The sequence below is a fragment of the Ichthyophthirius multifiliis genome, assembly GCF_000220395.1.
Source record: "Ichthyophthirius multifiliis unplaced genomic scaffold scaff_1120509251414, whole genome shotgun sequence".
In the NCBI taxonomy this organism is placed as follows: domain Eukaryota; phylum Ciliophora; class Oligohymenophorea; order Hymenostomatida; genus Ichthyophthirius; species Ichthyophthirius multifiliis.
In genome coordinates this window covers 80,055-99,044 of record NW_004085897.1, presented here as the reverse complement: position 1 = coordinate 99,044, position 18,990 = coordinate 80,055, and the positions used below count along the sequence as shown (strand labels likewise).

Genomic DNA, 18,990 nt, shown 5'->3' with positions numbered 1-18,990 from the left:
TTATCATGGTTTTCTTCTAATTATAAACTTTATTATTTAAATTGGTTTTCTAATTAAATAATGCATATCACTAATTATTCTTTTTCATGATTTGATTATTCTAATTATTATTCAGCAGAAATTAATTGTTTTTTTACATTATCAATTTAAATATTCAAAGATTCATTAAATTATTCTAAATTATCGTATTATTATTAAAGAATCATATATTATTATTGTTTTTAGTCATACAATTGAGTTTAATGTTGTTATAAGAAAATGTTTTCTGAATAAAGTCTTTCTAATTCAACATTCGATAAAAATTGTTTTTCTAATAAAAATACTTTCATCTAAGAATATGTTTATAATGCTCTTTAACTTTCAAGCATTTCACTTTAGACACTTTAAGAGTGTTCATTTTCTTTTTGTATTAATTATGATTTTAAAAATTCATATTAATTTTAAAATTATTAATTCATTTGTGAAAGTTGTTATATTTATTCATCTTTTTAATATTGAATTTATTCATATTTTTATAATTTTTTATTTAAACGTTCATTTTCTGTAATTGACATTGTAATCTTTTTTTCATAATAAATATTAACAAAAATATTAATTTATATATAATATAAATGTATAATATTAATATTAAATATATATATATATATTTTATATATTTTTTTTTTTTAATATTTTATTAATTATATTCATTACTTTATTTTCAAATTTTATAATTTTTTCACATAAATCATTTTTTTTATTGCTTAATTCATTTATTTAATTTTATGACTAAGTAAGTAATTATTGTAATTCTTATATTGTTTAATTTTATTAGTTATACTAATTGTTTTATTTTTTTTTTAAAAAAAAAATATAAAATTAAATACTTAATTTTCTTTCATTTACATACATTCTATTATTTAAGAATTTTATTTTTTAAATCTTAAATTTCATTATCTTATTCTTATATTTATTTTTAATGCTATTAATTTCTTTATTATAATTTATTTTCTTAACTTCTGATCTCTTCTTCATATTAATGATTATTTTAATTAATTTAATTGTTTAAGTTCCCAATTTCTTTACAATGAATTTAATAATTTGTATTTAAATAAGTAACTTATTCATGTAAGAATTCTAAACAAGAGCACTTTATAACATACTATATTAAAAATGTATTATATCTATAAGTAAATTCCTCTACTAATTTATCTTATTCATTTAGCTATTTATCTTAATTTTTATTGTTTTATAAATCTTCTAAGTTTTTTTACAGTTTATAAAAATCTTCATTAGTACAATTAAGTTTGCTTTCTAATTAAATAATTACATGATTTTTTTCACTAATTTATTTCTCTAGTTATTGTTTCTCATTTTCTAGTAAATTTTTTTAATTTTTTATATTTTCTAATTAAAATTTTTCATTTTCAAATTAATTTTCTATTGTACTTTTTTAATTTACTAATTAAAATTTTTCATTTTCGAATTGATTTTTTTCATTTTCGAATTAAATTTTCATTCTATTAGTATTTTCTTCCAAATTATGAATTTATTCTTCTTTTTCATTTAGAATTTCTTTAAAATTAGACAAAGAAGTTTCATAATTATTAATTTCCTAATTCATTTATTCCAATTAAGAATTCAAAAAAATTATTTTTTCTTATTAAGATAGTAAGATTATATTTTATTAATTTAAATTTTCATTAAGATTATTTATTTCATTTTCATTTTAGATTATTTTTTATGATAATTCTTATATTTTCATCTCATATTAATTTTTCATTTCTTCCGAATAACAGTTTAAACGTTAAATTTCTTAAATAATTTTTTATACGTTTTACTCATATTATTGCATATTTTCTTATATTGTGACGTTTTTTTGTTCCAATACAAATTTTAAACGCTCAATTTCGCATGTTAATATTGTTATTTTTTCCTCATGTTTTTATACTTGTTTTTCGTCAGGATATCCTTGATTGATATTGGAATTTATTGTGCATCCTTGTACTTGATTTGAAGGATTTTTCGAAGAATTCATTGTTATTGCACGCTATTTTGCTACTATTTTTTAACCTAATTACTGTTAAATTTGTTAGTATGATATTTAAGCTATTCGTATAGAAGTGTCGGGTATGTCTATATTTGAACGAATTGGAAGGTCTTGTGAAGGAATGTTTTTTTATTTCAAATATTGACTTTTTGTTAAATGTCTTATGTTTACTTTCTAATTATTTACTTAATTATTCATTTTAGGTTATTTTTTTTACTTTATCTTGTTTTGTAATTAATAATTAATTTTTATGTTATGTTTAAATTTAAATAGCAAAATGATTTATAAATTTATTAATATTTTTTTTATTTTAAAGATAAAATTTTAATTTTTTTTTTTATTTAATTTCTTTTCCTCAATTCCTCCAAGTTCCTTAAACCTAACATTATATAAAATTTGAAATTAAAATAAAAAAAAACTATTAATATTAGAAATTTAATAATCAATCGAATTAATTATAAATAATAAACTAGATTATTATAAATATTGAATATTAATATTAAAATTAAATACATTTTTTTTTATATAACTAAATATATATTTAGTATAAAAATTAAGAATTTAAAAGTAATAATTTTTAAATTTTGTTAATTTAGAATATTAAAAAATCAAATTTATATATGATAAGAAGCTAAGTTTAAACAATGTATTTGATACATTATTATAATAATTAAATATTAATAATATTTAAAATATATATATATATATTTTTAATTTTTTATTTTTTTGTAATTTTTTTTTTTAAAAACACAATTTCTGAAAAAAAATGTATTATTTCTTGCTTATAAAATCAAATTAGACAATTAAAAAAATATACATATTAAAAAGTAATATATAATATATTATTAAAAAATAAATAAATACAAAAATTAATAATATTAATTAAAAAAAAAGGCTGTCGACACTCGGACTTCCCAAGCGGTCCCCCACCTTAGTACTAACCGAGCCTTAAGGCGCTTAACTTCGGAGTTCGAATGGGATCCGGTGTGTTCACCTTAGTATGGCCGACAACAAAACTTATATCACTATTTGTCTATTTATAGTTCCTATAAAACATGAGTCTAGAAGAATTATATAAATAGATTTACTGTTATTTTTATTTCAAATGACAAAGTATTAAATTAAATAAAAAAATATTATTTTAAATAAAATTTAAAATTTAATTTTTGATTTTGATATTTTAAATATATTTAATTTATATATAAATTATAATTTCTTTATATTTAAATATTGTTAAAATAATTATACTTGTTTTGGCTAATAATATCATTTTTATGAAAAAATATATTTAAGATATATTCTTTTTTTTTTCAGTTTTAATATAACTTTAATATTTAAAAATTTATATCATTAAACATTATAAAACAACAATAAAAATTAAAATAACCTTGTATATATTAATAATAATATTTGATAAAATAAATTTATTTATAATGATAATTAAATATTATATAAAAAAAAAAAATATTATTTATTTGTTTATTATATTATTAGATTTTAAATTTGAATTTCTTAAATAATTCAAAAATTTTAAAACTAATAGATTTACATAAATATTTTAAGTAATAATTATATGAATAAGAAAAACTAAATAAAATAAGAATGTAAAGTTAATACATAAAAAATAATATATAATAATTAATTTTTATAAATATATAATATATATTAATAATACTTAGTAATTAACAAACAATAATTAATATATATATATATATATATATATATATATATATATATATATATATATATATATATATAATATATTATATATAATTTATACTATATATAATTAAAAATTAAACTTAGTAAATTAATATAAAAAAAAATAAGTAAATAAAAAATTTATTACAAAATAATATAAATAATGGGAAACATATGCGAAAGAACCCAATAAAATTCTTTATAAATAAATTCTTCTTTACAACCAAAAAAAATATTATCTGAAAATCTCGAAAAAAATTTTATTCATTTAATAGTTAGTAATTGTGAGACAATAAATGAAACAAATAAAACAAATATTTCTTAAATAGGCATTTTAATAAGAAAATCAAATAGTTCCTGTAGTAGTGATTTTAAACCTAAAAAACTAACAATATAAGATTTTATAGTATAAAAACCATTAGGAAAGGGAGGATTTGGTTAAGTATATTTAGTTATAAAAAGAAATTCAACGAATAAATATGCAATGAAAGTCATAAAGAAAATCGATATATTAAATTAAAATTTAATTTAATCAACTATTATGGAAAAAAACATTTTAACAAATTCAAATCATCCTTTTATTGTTAAATTAAAATACTGTATATAGACTGAAAAGAAGGTTTATTTAATAATGGAATATATAGAAGGCGGCGAATTGTATAATTTGCTAAAATTTTATGTATAATTTTCTGAAAAAACTGCTAAATTCATTTTCGCAGAAGTTCTTTTGGCGATTTAATATTTGCATGAAAATCTCAAAATTACATATAGAGATATTAAACCAGAAAATATTCTTTTGTCAAAACAAGGACATATTAAACTTATTGATTTTGGATTGGTTAAAGAAATTTAAGATGATAAACTTACTTTCACTTTTGCGGGTACTACTGAATATTTAGCACCGGAAATTATTCTTAATTAGGGTTATAATAAAAATGTGGATTTATGGGCTTTAGGCGTTTTATTATATGAGTTAGTGGCTGGTTATCCTCCTTTTTAAGATCCTACTAGAAATTTCGATAAAATTTCGTAATTAATTATTTAGAATCAAATAATTTTACCTGAGTTTTTTTCACTAGATTTAAAAGATATTATATAAAATTTATTGCAAAGTGAACCTGATTAAAGATTAGGGGCTAAGAGTTTTGATTAAATTAAATAACATTAGTTTTTTTCGGATATTAATTGGAATGATTTGTAAAATTAAACAATTTAATCTCCTATATTGTAATATACTTCTATGGATAAAATTTCTAAAGTTACTAGACCAAGGGCTATTTATGAAAGTCCAATTAATTCGAATATTAAATTACCTCATTTTTAAGGAATGACTTTTGGGCAAGATGAAGATGACTTTGTAAAGAATTTTAACTAAATTGATTTAAATAAATGAAATTTTTAGTACTATATTTTTTTTTGTTATTTTTTTTTTTCTTTTTTTGTTATTATTTTTTTTTACTTTTTTTTTATTTGTAGCTTTTATAATATAATATTCCTAATAATAAGTATTTTATTTTGTTTTAAATATAGGGTGAAATGAAATATGTTAAAATAAGAAAATTGTATTTAATCAGATAATCTACTCAAGGTAAAATATTGAAATTTATAAATAATTGTATTATTAAAGTTATTTAAAATAAATATAACAAAAATTAGAATAAATGTATATTATATATATAAATTAAAATTTCTTATATATATAATTTAGAAATATTTTATAATAACTTAAGATTAAAAATTAATATAGATTTTTTGTATTTTTATATTGTCAAAAAATAATTTATTGCTATAATTAAAATATTATAGAATTTATTTTATAATTAGAGTAATATTAAAAAAGAATTAAGAAAAAGTCAATAAAAAAATAAATAATATTTTATATATATATATATTTTAAATTAATATAATAAGTTAAATATTTATTTTAATAAAATAATTTTTATATATTTCAGATTATATTTCTTTATAAATATACATCATTTATATTTTTATTTTTTATTTTTAATAAATGTATATATCAGAATATATTTTTTAAAATTTTAATTGTTTTATAATACAGTTTTAAATATAATCTAATAATTAAGGATTTCTTATTTAAAGAAATTTTAAATTTATTATAGTTAAATTTCTCTTTGATTTATTTAATAATTAATGTTATTATATCTTTGATTTATATTTTCTTTTACATATTTTTAATTTTCGAGGTATAAATTAATATTTAGATTAATAATACGTTTATTTTCGTAATTTTAAATGAATACTAAATTTCCAAAAGGTTTATTTTCATGCATTAAAAAATTATTTCTTGGTTTTAATCTTTTAATGAATTGTTAAAAATATTAATAAAAGAATATAAGAATTATTAAAATTATGTATTTAATTATTCTTCTTATTAATATTAAAGAAATAGAACCTCATCGAATAAAACTGAATAGTTAAAAAAAATATCTGTTTCACTCGTAATGTTTATTTTTATATATTCATATATATCTATTTAAATACTTTATTTATTTTATTAATATTAAACTAAAATTATCAATTTAAATTTATCTTAACAAATATTCTTTTCTATTTAATTATTTAATAAAATTCTTAATTAAGAATAAAATTCTTTTTCAAATACAATTATACATTTATCTTTTTAAAATGTAGTATTCATAAAAAAGAATAAAAAATTATAAATTTAATTTTAAAAATAAATTAAATAATTATTTACTAATAACATAATAATATTATATTAATTTTTTTATAAATATAAAGAAATATATATAAATAATATTTTTTATATTATTATTTTGATTACTATTTTATCTTATTATTATTATTATTAATTTTTCATATTTTTTTTGTCAGAAAAATCTATTGTTCTATTTTATTTTATTTAATTTTTATTTTAAGTTTATATTTTTTTTTAATCTGTTTTTTTTATAGCATTTTTATTAAATTAGTTTTATAATTTATTATCTGCAATTTTTTTCTTTATATTTTTTTCAGCTTTTTTATTTTCTTTTTAAGAAATATTCTTAAAAAAATTAAAACTATTATTTAATGCGAATTAATCTTATTTTTTATTCCTTATGTCATTTTTAATTTCCATAATTTTTATAGATTAATTTTTAAATGCATTTTTTCTTAAAAATTATGCATTAGATTCTTTATTTTAATAAATTATTTAAATTATATCATCATTAATATTTTCCATATATTATTGATATTTTAACATAATACCATTTTTATTATCTATATTAATTTAATCTTAAAATTTTAAGCTTTCCTATAATCTAATATCTATTTTATTATCAAAATACTAATTTTGATTATATATACTATTTAAAAAAATATCATCTATGTTTTAAATTTTAGAAATATTTTAATATATATATAATATATCCTATATTTCATTTCCTTTTTGTAAACTTTTTATTTTTTCGATTATTTCTCCTATAATCCTCTTTTTTCTGAAAAAGGCATATTTTAAGTATATTTATATTAGTTTAGAATCATGTTTATTTGATTTGTACTTTTTGCATTTTTTTATTAAAATTTTGTTTTTGTATTATTTTAAGGTTTTATTTTATTACCTTTATTTTATTTTATTAGATTTTTTGAAAGTATTTCATAATATGATTTTGAAGCAATATTTAATAGCGTAAATATGCTTTTTTATAATTTTTAGTTTTGGTCTAAGTCTAATAAATTTTCTTGAGATTAAGAAATATCAAATTATGATATAGATGGGATGAGGTTTAATCTTTTTTCTTTGTTTTTGATTATATTTTTAGTTTAATAATATACCGGAAGTGAAGAAAATTGCTATTTGTTTTTTTAGTTTATTTATGGTGATTTTTATTTGGACTATTTGAACTTTTAATTGGAGATATTTATTTGGAAAAAAAGGGATTATTTTTTTATTAAGGATTAAATCTTTTGTAAATTAAGTTTTTTTAAAAAAAGTTTTTCTTATTGTTTTTTTATTTGTTTATTTTAAGTTATTTTCAATTTTAATTAATTAATAATACTTTTTAACTTTTTTTAAAAAGGAAACTATTCCTTTTTAAATTAATCAATATATTACCTTTATTACAAACTGCTTTTATTAGAATTAATTAATTTATTTTTTGATATTTTTTTTTTAAACTAGAAAAAATAATTTTAGTTTAGTTTATATTTTATTAAAAATTATCTATTTTTTGAACGTTTTCTTTTATTTATTATTATTTTTCGTTTTCAGTTTTTATTTTTATAGTATCTTTTTCATTATTTGAGATTAATATTTAAACTTAACTTAGACTTCTACTACTTTATTAAGATTTTATTTTGTCATAAGATATTGTTTTTTATGATTTTATTTATTTTTAAAGTTCTAATTTGTTTGGAATTTAATTTATACTTAAAATTGATATAGAAGGTAAAACAGCTGCATTTGAAGAAATGCATTTTTAGAGTTTATTTTTAGATTTAAAATCAATTTTTTTTAAAGAACTTTTACATTTATTTTATATATTAGAATCCATACTTTGAGTATTTTCTTAATGGGAAAAATTTTGTAAACTTTAGAATTAGAATTATTTTTTTAAGTCTTATATGTATTTTTCAGATTTTGTTCTTTTTATTTTTTGGATACATTTAGGCTTTTTTATTTATTAATTGAATATATTTTTTTTATCTATTTATATTATTTCTTATTTTTTTTATCCAGAAGTATATGATTAAGTTTATGCTTATTGCAAAGTTTCTTGTTTATAATTATAAATTAGTTTATTGTTATAATTTTTCTCATTCTAATTCTGAGTTAAATATTCATCTTTTTTTATATTTTAATTAATTTCTATTTAATTTATTGGTTATTATTATTCTTTTAATTATTAATTTATTGTATTATTTATTTCTAATATATTTTATAAGCTTTTACTTTGTTAAATGTTTAATTCATTTACTTCTTGAGTTAATTTAATTTAGTTATTGTCAATATTTTTCTAATTATTATCTATATTTACCGAAATAATGTTGTTATATTTAAATTAAATTTTATTAATTTAATTTGGGCTTTTGTGTTTGTAATAATATTATTTTATAGTATTTCTTTGAAATGTAATTTATTTATTTTATTAAATTTTTATATTATTATTTTATAAGCCTTGTTTTGTAAATTAAATTTTTTCTTAATTAAAAAAATTTGGTTATTTATTTATTTTTACAACAAGAAATTTTTATTAATCGCTTTTTATTTAATTTATTTGTTATTATATTTATATATTTTTAATATCTTAATCTTATATTGTTTTTTATTAATTTTTATTTGAATTTTATTAATTATAAAAAGATTTGGAAAATTGTTTTTTGCATTATTAGCTTTTTAAATATATTTACTATTTTAACTTTATCAATTTTTCAGTATCAGTTTCTTCCAAATTTAAATTATATAAACTCAAAAAACATTTTTTTAATTGAATTTCAGCTATTTTACCTTAACTTTTTTAATAATTAAAATTATTATTGTCTTATTAAATCTAATTTTAATTTAAATTATTTAAGCTTATAGCATCAACCTTTGTATTTAACTACTATATACTTACTTTATTAAAAGATAAAGACTTTAATTTTTTTGGATTTTTAAATATTATACAGGCTCTCATTTTGTTTATATTTCTAAATCTAATGATAAATATTTTTATTATTTGTTTAAAAAAAACTAGCAGATCTTATAATATTTTACTTTTATTAATTATTTGATTATTCGTTTTCATTATATGAATTTTATAAAAAATTTTGAGTTGAATTAAATTGACTTTTTTATGTCAAGTAAAATAGCTTATTTCCTTTTAAAATATAATTTTTATTTAAATAATATTAATTATTAATCATATTTATTGTTTTTATTATAAAGTATAATAATAATTATTAATTAAAATAAATAAAAACCAAAATACTATAAATTAAATATTATAATTATTAATAATATTTTAAAAATAAATAAAAATTAATTTATACATAAATTAATAAAAAATAAGTATATTTCTTTAGGAGATATTAATTATTCTGAATATTATTACATTTAAAACAAAAAAAACCTAAAATAAACTATAATTATTTGATTATATAAATTTATTTACCAATATTTTTTTTTAAAAAAAAACTCTTCTTTAAGTAGCAAATAAATAGCTTCTAGTTATATCTACTCATTTATATTTAATAATATAATAGTTTAAAAATTATCCATAAAGGAGTTCCTTTAATATTTTTCTGAAATAAATCATGCTCAAGAGATCAATTTCAACGGATTTCGAATAATTTTTTATAAGACCAAGAAGTTAATATACATATTTTATTAATTCTAAAATAAAATAAAATTCAAATTTCAGAAGCAATATATTGTGTCTGGAATGAACTATTCTTAAGTATGATAAAAACCGTAATTCTTAGGCAAGATTATATATTAAATTTTTTTTAATAATTTTAAATCTTTATCAAATCGAAAATAATAATTATTATTGTAAATCAAAATATTTAATTAGATGTTTTTTAAAAAAATAAAATTTTAATTATTTACTTATTTTCTAATCCTTTTTTTATTCTAAGTATTTTAAATCATAAAATTAAGTAACTAATGATTATCCACAAAGTTCGTTAATTATCATTACGAAACAAATGATTTTATTCCATATTTTAATATATTACATATATTTTATTTGTCCTTATAATTCTTATATTTCGTATAATATTTGTAAAGAAAATATTAACAAAACCATATTTCTTTTAAAGTAAGATTAATGAGTGTCTAATTTTAATATTTATATTATAGTATATTTATCTTAAGTTTATTATTAACTCCTAAGCATACAATAATAAATATTACTTTACACAATTAAAATAATTTATTTTTTTAAATTAAATATTTTCCTATCAATTTAGTTTTTTTGGTTTTTTTTGTTTTATAATTTTTGAGAATCACAAAAATTTTAATATTCTTTGATAATATTACATTTATTTATACTTAATAATTTTTTAGTTACTTTTTTTGTATTTTTAAGAATAAATTTAATATTTTTTGGATTTTATTTTAAAGTAAATTTTTAATTATCTTAATTTTTATTTTTTTAGAACACTAGTTTAAATTATACAAAATCATATTTGATTAGTATTTATATATATTGAAATTTTAATTTATTTTTACATATTTTTTTTTAATGACTGTAAGCTATTTATTTATTATTATTTTTTATAATATTTATTGTTAATCTTTTAAAAAGAGTAAATATTTAATTTTAAAATAACCTTCTTATTCTATATATTTCAATTTATTTACTTTTCGAATTTGATAATCTTAATCTTTAATATCAATAAATTAAAATATATTTTTTTAAAGGTAAATGCTATCATATATCTTTGAAAAAAGAATGATAATAAATTAATCATCCAATATTAGTTTATGTACTATTTAAATGTTTAATATAAATTAAACAAAAATACATACTAAATTTATTTAAATGAAATTTAAGTTTTCAAAAATAAAAAAAATGGAATTCTTTAAAACAAAAAAAATTATAAAATAAATAATCATAATTTGTAAACAATTAATTAAATAATTAATATATTATTTATAATATTAAACTTTATACTAATCAAAATTTATACTAAATTAAAAAAATAACAATAAATTGCTTAGTTTAAATAAAAAATATATATAATAATCTCATTTTAAATATAAATAATTTATATAGAAAATAATAAAATATAGAAAACTTTATCTTAATATACAAATTCAATACAATTTTTATTTTTTTGTTGGAAAAAATATTTTAATTGAAATTAAAATAAAAAGTATTTTTTATAATAATTAAATTTCTTAAATATGAAAAATAATAACACATAAGTAATTTATAATAATAGTTCTTTATTTTCCTTAAGAAAAGGAGATAATTAACGAAAAATTTTATTTTAATCAAAAATAAACTTAGACAATTTCGTATAAAAGTATTAAAATAACGATTAAGAAATATTATATAATGAAGATACACTAAATAATAAAAGATAAAGAAGATAATCGTTTAATTATTAATCTAACTTTTCCACGTCCAACAAAAATCCATATAATAGTGAAATAATAATATTAGATAAAAAGAAAGAAGAATTAGAAAGTCAAAAATTAATTGAAAACAGATAAAATAAAGGATTTTAAGGAGTCTGGAAGAAAAAAGCATTGAAAATATTATATTTAGTTCGAAAATTTACAATGGATTTGAAAATTAATTCAAGTAAATGGAGATTGAAAAATTTTAATTTAAAATATTTTTAAATTATATAAGACAAATGTATTGTTAATGAAAATTTTTATATGAATTAAGAACAAAAATAGAATAGTATAATTAAAAATATTAAAGGATTTTTTTAGTTAATGTTATAGGATAAAACTACTATTAAACCAATTTCTGCATTTAAACTAATATGGGATGCTTCTATATTCTGCTTATTATTAATTAATATTTTTTACGCACCATTCGAATAAGCTTTTCTGTAAAGTTAAACATAAAAGAATAATGATGCATTTTCATTTTTTATAAGCGATTTACCTGGATGGGTATTATATATAAAAATATATATTTATATATATATATATATATATATATGTATATATATATATATATATATATAAATACTTTTATTTATTTATTTATATTTTTTATAATAATGATATATTTAAAATAGTTCTTTGTTATTGTACGTTTTTATTAAATGTAATACAGGATTTTACATCAAAGGTTAATTAGTAATGGATAAAAGCCGGATTTTATAAAATTATTATAAATAATATTTTCTAACTGATATAATTGTTTTAATTCCATTTATAATATCTTTGTATCAACAAACTCCTTATTTAAAAAGTATATTGATTTTAAGGACTAATCGATTTATTTAAATTAGTGCTAATTTTGAAGAATTGTTTAACTTTTCTTAAAAAAAGAACGCAATATTGTAATTATTAAAGTTGGTTTTTACAATTATATTTATATCACATTTTTGCGCTTGCATTTATTTCTTTGTTGGTATTTAATAGGCTTCTAATAAAAGTTGGGTAATTAAATATGAATTACAGAATGCTACGATTTTCGAATAATATATAACTTCTATTTATTGGGCTGTTGTGACTATGATTACTGTTGGATATGGAGATTTTACACCTTAAACATTATATGAAAAGATAACTGTTATTATTATTACGCTTTTCAGTTGTGGAGTTTTCGCTTATTCTTTGAATTCTATCGGATCTATTGTTTAGGAATTTACAAAAGAAAAATAGGCTTTGAAAACTAAAATGAATACTCTGATTTCTTATATGAATAAAAGAGGAATTTCAAGCGAAAAGTAAGTCTAAGTGAAAAAATATTTCGATTATTTACATTAAGAAGATTTAAAATATAATGAAGGGAGCGATATTTTTCATAATGAATTAAAAGGGTAACTCAAAAATGATATTTTGGCCGAAATTCATTTAAAATTGTTGAATTAAAATAAACTGTTTTATTTAAATTTTTCTTAAGAATTTCTTTAATAATTGGCGTATAAAATGGAAGAAAAGAGATTTCTTGGGGATGAAGTTATTATTGATATTGGCGAGTAATTTGATTTTTTGTATTTTCTAGTTAGAGGGTATTTTTTTATTATATATATATATATATATATATATATATATATATATATATATAATTATTTATTTTATAAATTATAGAAATGTGAAAGTTATATTTAAAGGTGGAGAAGTATTTGAGATTAATGAAAAAGGAAGTATTTTTGATGAAATACAATTTTTTAGTTAAAAATAGAGCTATTTATAATATAAAAGTAAAGAAATAGTAACTACTGCTTATATTTCAATGCCTAATTTTCTTTAGATAATAAAAAACTATTCCAAGGATTATGAAAAATATATGATGATGAAAGAAAAAATTACTCTGTATCAAAATTATAAAAACCTCGGACATAAATGTCAATTATGTAAAAGCTATAGACATATATTACTTAATTGTTTTTTTGTAAATCCTATTTTTTAGAGAAGGAAAATATTATATAAATATAATAAGGAAGATTATTAATAAAGAGATGAGAAATATATAAGAAAGTCTATGAAATTAAAGAATTAAAAAAAATAAAGAAAAGATATAAAAGAAAGTATAATTTAATATATAATAGAGTATAATCCTTTATAATAAGATGTAGAATAAATACTTGAAATTGTTTAAAGTAATATAGAATATGATATATAGGAGAATCGCATTCGCAGAAATACAGATTAGAGTGAAATTAATAATATAAATGTAGATGATTTGAATATTCATGAAATGGAAAGTGAAGATAAATAAAATTTAAATAAAATTAAAAAATTTAATTATTATTAAGGTTTTACTAAAAAAAAAACAATTCGGAATAAAATAATTCGTATAATAATGATAGTAATTGTTATGCTAAAAACATTTTTAATAATAATAATTTAAAAATATAAAGTAAATAGACTTATGATGTTTTAAATGACTTTGAAAAAGGTTAGAAGTTTTAATATTATTTTCCTGAGTATAATTTGGAAAATGTTATTGCTAAATATTCAAGAAGTGTTAAAATTAATATTAATTAATTAAGAAGATAAAAATAAGAGAAACTTAATATTTTAAAAAATAATATGTTTTAAAAAAGTAAATGGTTTGGCTTCTAAAAAAAAAAAACTACACTGATTATATGACAATGGGGAGAGATGAAATAAATACATTTTTTTAAATAATAAATCATATTTAAAATTAAATTTATAATTTTATTATTAAAATTTATACTTTTTTAATAAAAACAAAAAAAAACAAAAAAAGTAAATATTGTAAAAAATAAAAAATATTACAAAAATATAAAATTAATAAGAAAGATAAATTTAAATTAATATATAATTCAATTTTATTATATTTCTTATTATTTGTCTTAATTGTTTATTTATTCGAATAAGGCAATATTAGGTTATACTTTTGCATCCTCTTATTCTTATTAAATATTTAATTATTCGTTTTTTGAATTAGATGTCTAAATTTAAGTTGATTATTCTTCCATTTGTTAATTTAATTAATTATTTTATTCATTTTTTTACTCATCCTATTATACTTATTCTTATATTGTTTATTCTTATTATTCTTATTCTTATAGTTTTAATTATACTTAGTCTTATTATTATATTTATTCTTATTATTTTTAAGAAACTTCTTCTTAGATTTATAAATTTTCTGTAGTTTTTTATTCTTACAAAGTTTTATCTTCTTATTATTTTTAAGTACTTTTTAAAGTTTTTTTGTTTTATTAAGAATTCTTTTATTATTTTGGTACTTTGTTTTCCTTTTAAATTTGTTTTTTCGGTTAATATAATTGTTTTTCTTCTTATTTAGAAATAACTGAAGTACTTTCTTCTTTTTTTGATTAGCTTCTTGTTAATCTCATTTTTTAGTTATATTTTATTATTTTTATTTTATTTATTTATAAAAAAAAATTATTTTTATTAATAATAACTATTACAATTTAATGATTATTTTTTTTTTAAATTTAATTTTTTTGTGTTATTATGCGTATTTTTTAAAAAAATAAAGTGAAATTATAAAATAATTTTATATTTTATTTTCTTTTTCTTTTTTATTCTATATAAATAAATTTAAAATTCTTTGTAAAAAAATTTTATATTAAACATAAAAATATATATTTTTTAAAATTATTAATATTATATATTTTTTAAAATTATTTATATATAAAATTATAATATAATATAATAATTATAATTTTAATATTATTATTAATATTATAAATATAATTTTTATATATTTATAAAGTTAAATTATTTAATTTATACATATAAAAAATAATTAATTTTGATAATAATAAAAAAAAAAGATTTATATAGTTAAATATATATATTATATAATTTATATTATAATAATATTTATTTTAAGAAAATAATAATAAAGATATAATATAAATTAAAATATATATAACTAATATATTATAATATAAATATGGTTTTTACAGTAACTGAATTACATAATATTGAAAATCATTTAACAAGTCATAATTTTTTATCTGGAAAGGAAAAACCTAACAAAATTGATGCAAATATATTTTCAGAATTAAGGGGCATAATATTTATAAATAATTTTTTATTTTATTTTTTGTCATTTTTAATTAATCTTTTATTTTAATAGATAAGAAAGTCAAATTTACTGTTGATTCTCACCCTAATATATATGTTTGGTATGGTTGGATTAATACTTTTACACCTGATGCTTAAAAATCATGGGTAGATTTGTGATTAGAAAAAAACATTTAATAAATTAATAAAAATGAAATATATATTTTAAATAAAAATTAAATAAACATAATATTTATTACAGTTTGTTTATATTAATTTTGAATTTTAACTTTTTTATGTTAATTTTTGTTTTCTCTATTTTACTTTTTTAAATATTTGTTTTTAATGGTTTCGGTTTGTTTTCATTTATATTTTTTCAATATCGAATTATATATATATTTATTTATTTTAATTTTTAAATTGTAATAATTATTTTTAAACGAATTAAGAGAAAAATAATTTTTTAAAAATGTATTTTTAAGCAAATGCTTATCATTTTATATAAAATTAAAAATTATATTTTTATTTTATTGATGATATAAGAAAAGAATATTGTAAAGAAAAAAAAAAAAAAAAATATTTAAAGTATATTGCTAAAACAAAACGTTAAAATAAAAATAAATATAAAAAATTAAAGTTTATTCAATATAAAATATAAGAAATTAAAAAAAATTAAACAAATAAATATATACAAATACATATATATATATATATATATATATATATATATATATAATTTTATAAGTTAATTAATAAAAATAAAAAAAAAATAGTCATCAAGCAGTGAATGTGTAAAAGTAATGGTAAGATGTCGTCCTATGAACACAAAAGAAAAAAGTTAACAATGCCAAAAATGTATAGACATCGACATGTAAACAAACTAGATTTCTTTAACAAAAATTAACGAATAAGACAATTTTAAAACATTTACTTTCGACAATTTGTTTTCTTCGGACTGCACTTAATAATATATATATGAATAAAGTGCATTTTAGTTAGTAGAAAGTATTTTCGAAGGATATAATGGGACAATATTCGCATATGGACAAACCGGATGTGGTAAAACGTTCACAATGATGGGAGATCCTTAAAGTGAGATTATGAAAGGCATAATTCCTAGGTCTTTTAGTCATATTATGAATATTATACAGAGCGAAAATAAAAAAGAGTTTTTAGTTAGATGTTCTTTTATTGAAATTTATAATGAAGAAATACACGATTTATTAAGTAAAGATGTTAAGGCAAGGTATGAATTAAAAGAATCACCAGAATAAGGAATTTTTGTAAAAGATTTAAATAAAGTTGTGGTAAAATCAGTATAGGATATGGAAAATTTGATGAATACAGGAAATAAAAATAGATCTACAGGTATTTATTATATTTAATATATATATATATATATATATATATATATATATATATATATATATATATATATATACTGCTATGAATAAAGATTCTTCAAGATCACATTCTTTATTTACTATATATGTAGAAATTAGTGAAGAAAATGAAAAAGGAGAATATAAAATTCGAGCTGGGAAATTTAATTTAGTTGATCTTGCTGGAAGCGAACGTCAAAGTAAAACTTAAACATCAGGTGAAAGATTAAAGGAAGCTAATAAAATAAATCTATCTTTAAGTGCTTTAGGGAATGTTATTTCTGCATTAGTAGATGGGAAACATTCACATATTCCATATAGAGATTCTAAATTAACTCGTTTATTGTAAGATTCTTTGGGAGGAAATACCAAGACTATTATGATAGCGGCAGTTTCTCCTGCAGATTATAATTATGATGAAACTTTGGGTACTTTAAGGTATGCTTCGAGGGCTAAATGCATAAAAAATAAACCTAAAATTAATGAAGATCCTAAAGATACTATGCTTAGGGAATTTGCAGAAGAAATTTAAAGATTAAAAAAAATATTGGAGGGTTAAAATTAAAATAATGGAGGAGGAGGAGAAGGTGAAGGAGAAATTTAGAAATTAAAATAAGGATTTGATGCATTGAATATTGATAAATAAAGAATGGAATATGAATTAAAAGAAAGGGAACTTTAAGTTGAGAAAGAAAAAGAATAAAGAAGGCAAATGTAGGAATTATTAGAGTCTTTGTAATAGTAAAAATTAGTTGGGGGTGTTGGGAATTAAAATAAAGGCGAAAATGATGATAAAGCAAGGAAAGAATATTTAGAAATGAGAAAAAAACTAAAGAAATAATAAAAAGAACATGAAAAATTAATACTTAGTAATAAAAAAAAAGAAGAAGAAATTTTGTTAGCCGAATAAAATTATTAATCTTTATAAGAAGAAGTGGAAGCTTAAAGAAAAATAATTAAAAAATTAAAAAATAAATACAAATAATCAATAAACGAAATTAAAGATATTGAAAAGGAAGGGTTGGAAGAAAAAGAAGAACTTTTGGGAACTATTAGGATTTTAGAAAAAGAAAATAACCTTTTACAAGCAATTATAGATGTAGCATTAAAAAAAGAAGAATTCGATATAATAAAGGTTTACTATTATTTAAATTTAAAATTTAATAAAATATTTTAATTTAAAATTAAATAATTAATATTAATATATAAAAAAGAGTTAATGTGAATGGAATGATGATAAAAATACTTACAAAGTTCCTTAATTTTATTTTAAAAATAAAGAAATTAAATTTCCAAAAATTCCTTTATAATAAGGTAAATAAATTTAAATAAATAAATATTATAAATAAATATGAAAAATTATATATCTATATATTTATATATATATATATATATATATATATATATATATATATATTCTATATTTTTTACAAATAAATATATTTTTTTTAAAAAATATTTTTATAATTATCTATAAGCAATTGAATAAGTATAAAATGAAAAAGAATTAAGATAAATAGAATTCTAACATGATAAAAAGAAAAATAAAATAAAAGATAATCGCACTTAATATGAATAAAAATAAATTGAATAGTAACAAACTAAGATGACATCATTATTAGATGCTAATAAAATATAATTAATAAGTATAAATATAATATTTTATTTTTATAAATAATAAATTAAGATAATAGTTATAATATATTTGATAATTAAAATTTTATTAAGAATTT

General features: G+C 16.0%; 2 protein-coding genes and 1 non-coding gene across 3 annotated transcripts, besides 32 other annotated features; 2 read left to right on the top strand and 1 right to left on the bottom strand. All coding sequences in view use genetic code 6, as the record gives it.

Moving 5' to 3' along the window:
- Positions 1–473: 473 nt before the first annotated feature.
- Positions 474–529: a microsatellite.
- Positions 530–587: 58 nt separating this feature from the next.
- Positions 588–656: a microsatellite.
- Positions 596–656: a microsatellite.
- Positions 657–1,369: 713 nt separating this feature from the next.
- Positions 1,370–1,419: a microsatellite.
- A 23-nt stretch (positions 1,420–1,442) lies between these two features.
- Positions 1,443–1,499: a microsatellite.
- Positions 1,500–1,663: 164 nt separating this feature from the next.
- Positions 1,664–1,723: a microsatellite.
- Positions 1,724–2,736: 1,013 nt separating this feature from the next.
- Positions 2,737–2,772: a microsatellite.
- A 153-nt stretch (positions 2,773–2,925) lies between these two features.
- On the bottom strand, positions 2,926–3,041 carry IMG5_198871. The gene has a single exon. It is a non-coding gene; the product is annotated as a 5S ribosomal RNA (ribosomal RNA).
- Positions 3,042–3,208: 167 nt separating this feature from the next.
- Positions 3,209–3,260: a microsatellite.
- A 468-nt stretch (positions 3,261–3,728) lies between these two features.
- Positions 3,729–3,817: a microsatellite.
- Positions 3,818–5,139: 1,322 nt separating this feature from the next.
- Positions 5,140–5,198: a microsatellite.
- Positions 5,141–5,197: a microsatellite.
- Positions 5,142–5,202: a microsatellite.
- Positions 5,203–6,302: 1,100 nt separating this feature from the next.
- Positions 6,303–6,343: a microsatellite.
- Positions 6,344–6,598: 255 nt separating this feature from the next.
- Positions 6,599–6,646: a microsatellite.
- A 5,476-nt stretch (positions 6,647–12,122) lies between these two features.
- IMG5_198870 (hypothetical protein) lies at positions 12,123–14,454 on the top strand (the record flags this gene model as incomplete). The annotated part of the gene is made up of 3 exons (XM_004024130.1): positions 12,123–12,308; positions 12,437–13,378; positions 13,458–14,454. Exons 1-3 carry the CDS (start codon positions 12,181–12,183, stop codon positions 14,452–14,454), a joined length of 2,067 nt encoding a protein of 688 aa, XP_004024179.1. The 5' UTR covers positions 12,123–12,180.
- Positions 12,313–12,382: a microsatellite.
- Positions 13,391–13,434: a microsatellite.
- Positions 14,455–14,519: 65 nt separating the features above from the next.
- Positions 14,520–14,563: a microsatellite.
- Positions 14,564–14,584: 21 nt separating this feature from the next.
- Positions 14,585–14,624: a microsatellite.
- Positions 14,625–14,858: 234 nt separating this feature from the next.
- Positions 14,859–14,906: a microsatellite.
- Positions 14,859–14,952: a microsatellite.
- Positions 14,882–14,949: a microsatellite.
- Positions 14,953–15,445: 493 nt separating the features above from the next.
- Positions 15,446–15,497: a microsatellite.
- Positions 15,483–15,526: a microsatellite.
- Positions 15,491–15,537: a microsatellite.
- Positions 15,503–15,577: a microsatellite.
- Positions 15,578–15,702: 125 nt separating this feature from the next.
- Positions 15,703–15,760: a microsatellite.
- A 648-nt stretch (positions 15,761–16,408) lies between these two features.
- Positions 16,409–18,612, top strand: IMG5_198860 (kinesin motor domain protein; the record flags this gene model as incomplete). Its single annotated transcript, XM_004024129.1, has 3 exons — positions 16,409–17,243; positions 17,371–18,392; positions 18,472–18,612. 3 exons carry the CDS (start codon positions 16,409–16,411, stop codon positions 18,610–18,612), a joined length of 1,998 nt encoding a protein of 665 aa, XP_004024178.1.
- Positions 16,560–16,610: a microsatellite.
- Positions 17,260–17,316: a microsatellite.
- Positions 17,793–17,833: a microsatellite.
- Positions 18,402–18,449: a microsatellite.
- Positions 18,573–18,610: a microsatellite.
- Positions 18,613–18,617: 5 nt separating the features above from the next.
- Positions 18,618–18,674: a microsatellite.
- Between the last annotated feature and the right edge of the window lie 316 nt (positions 18,675–18,990).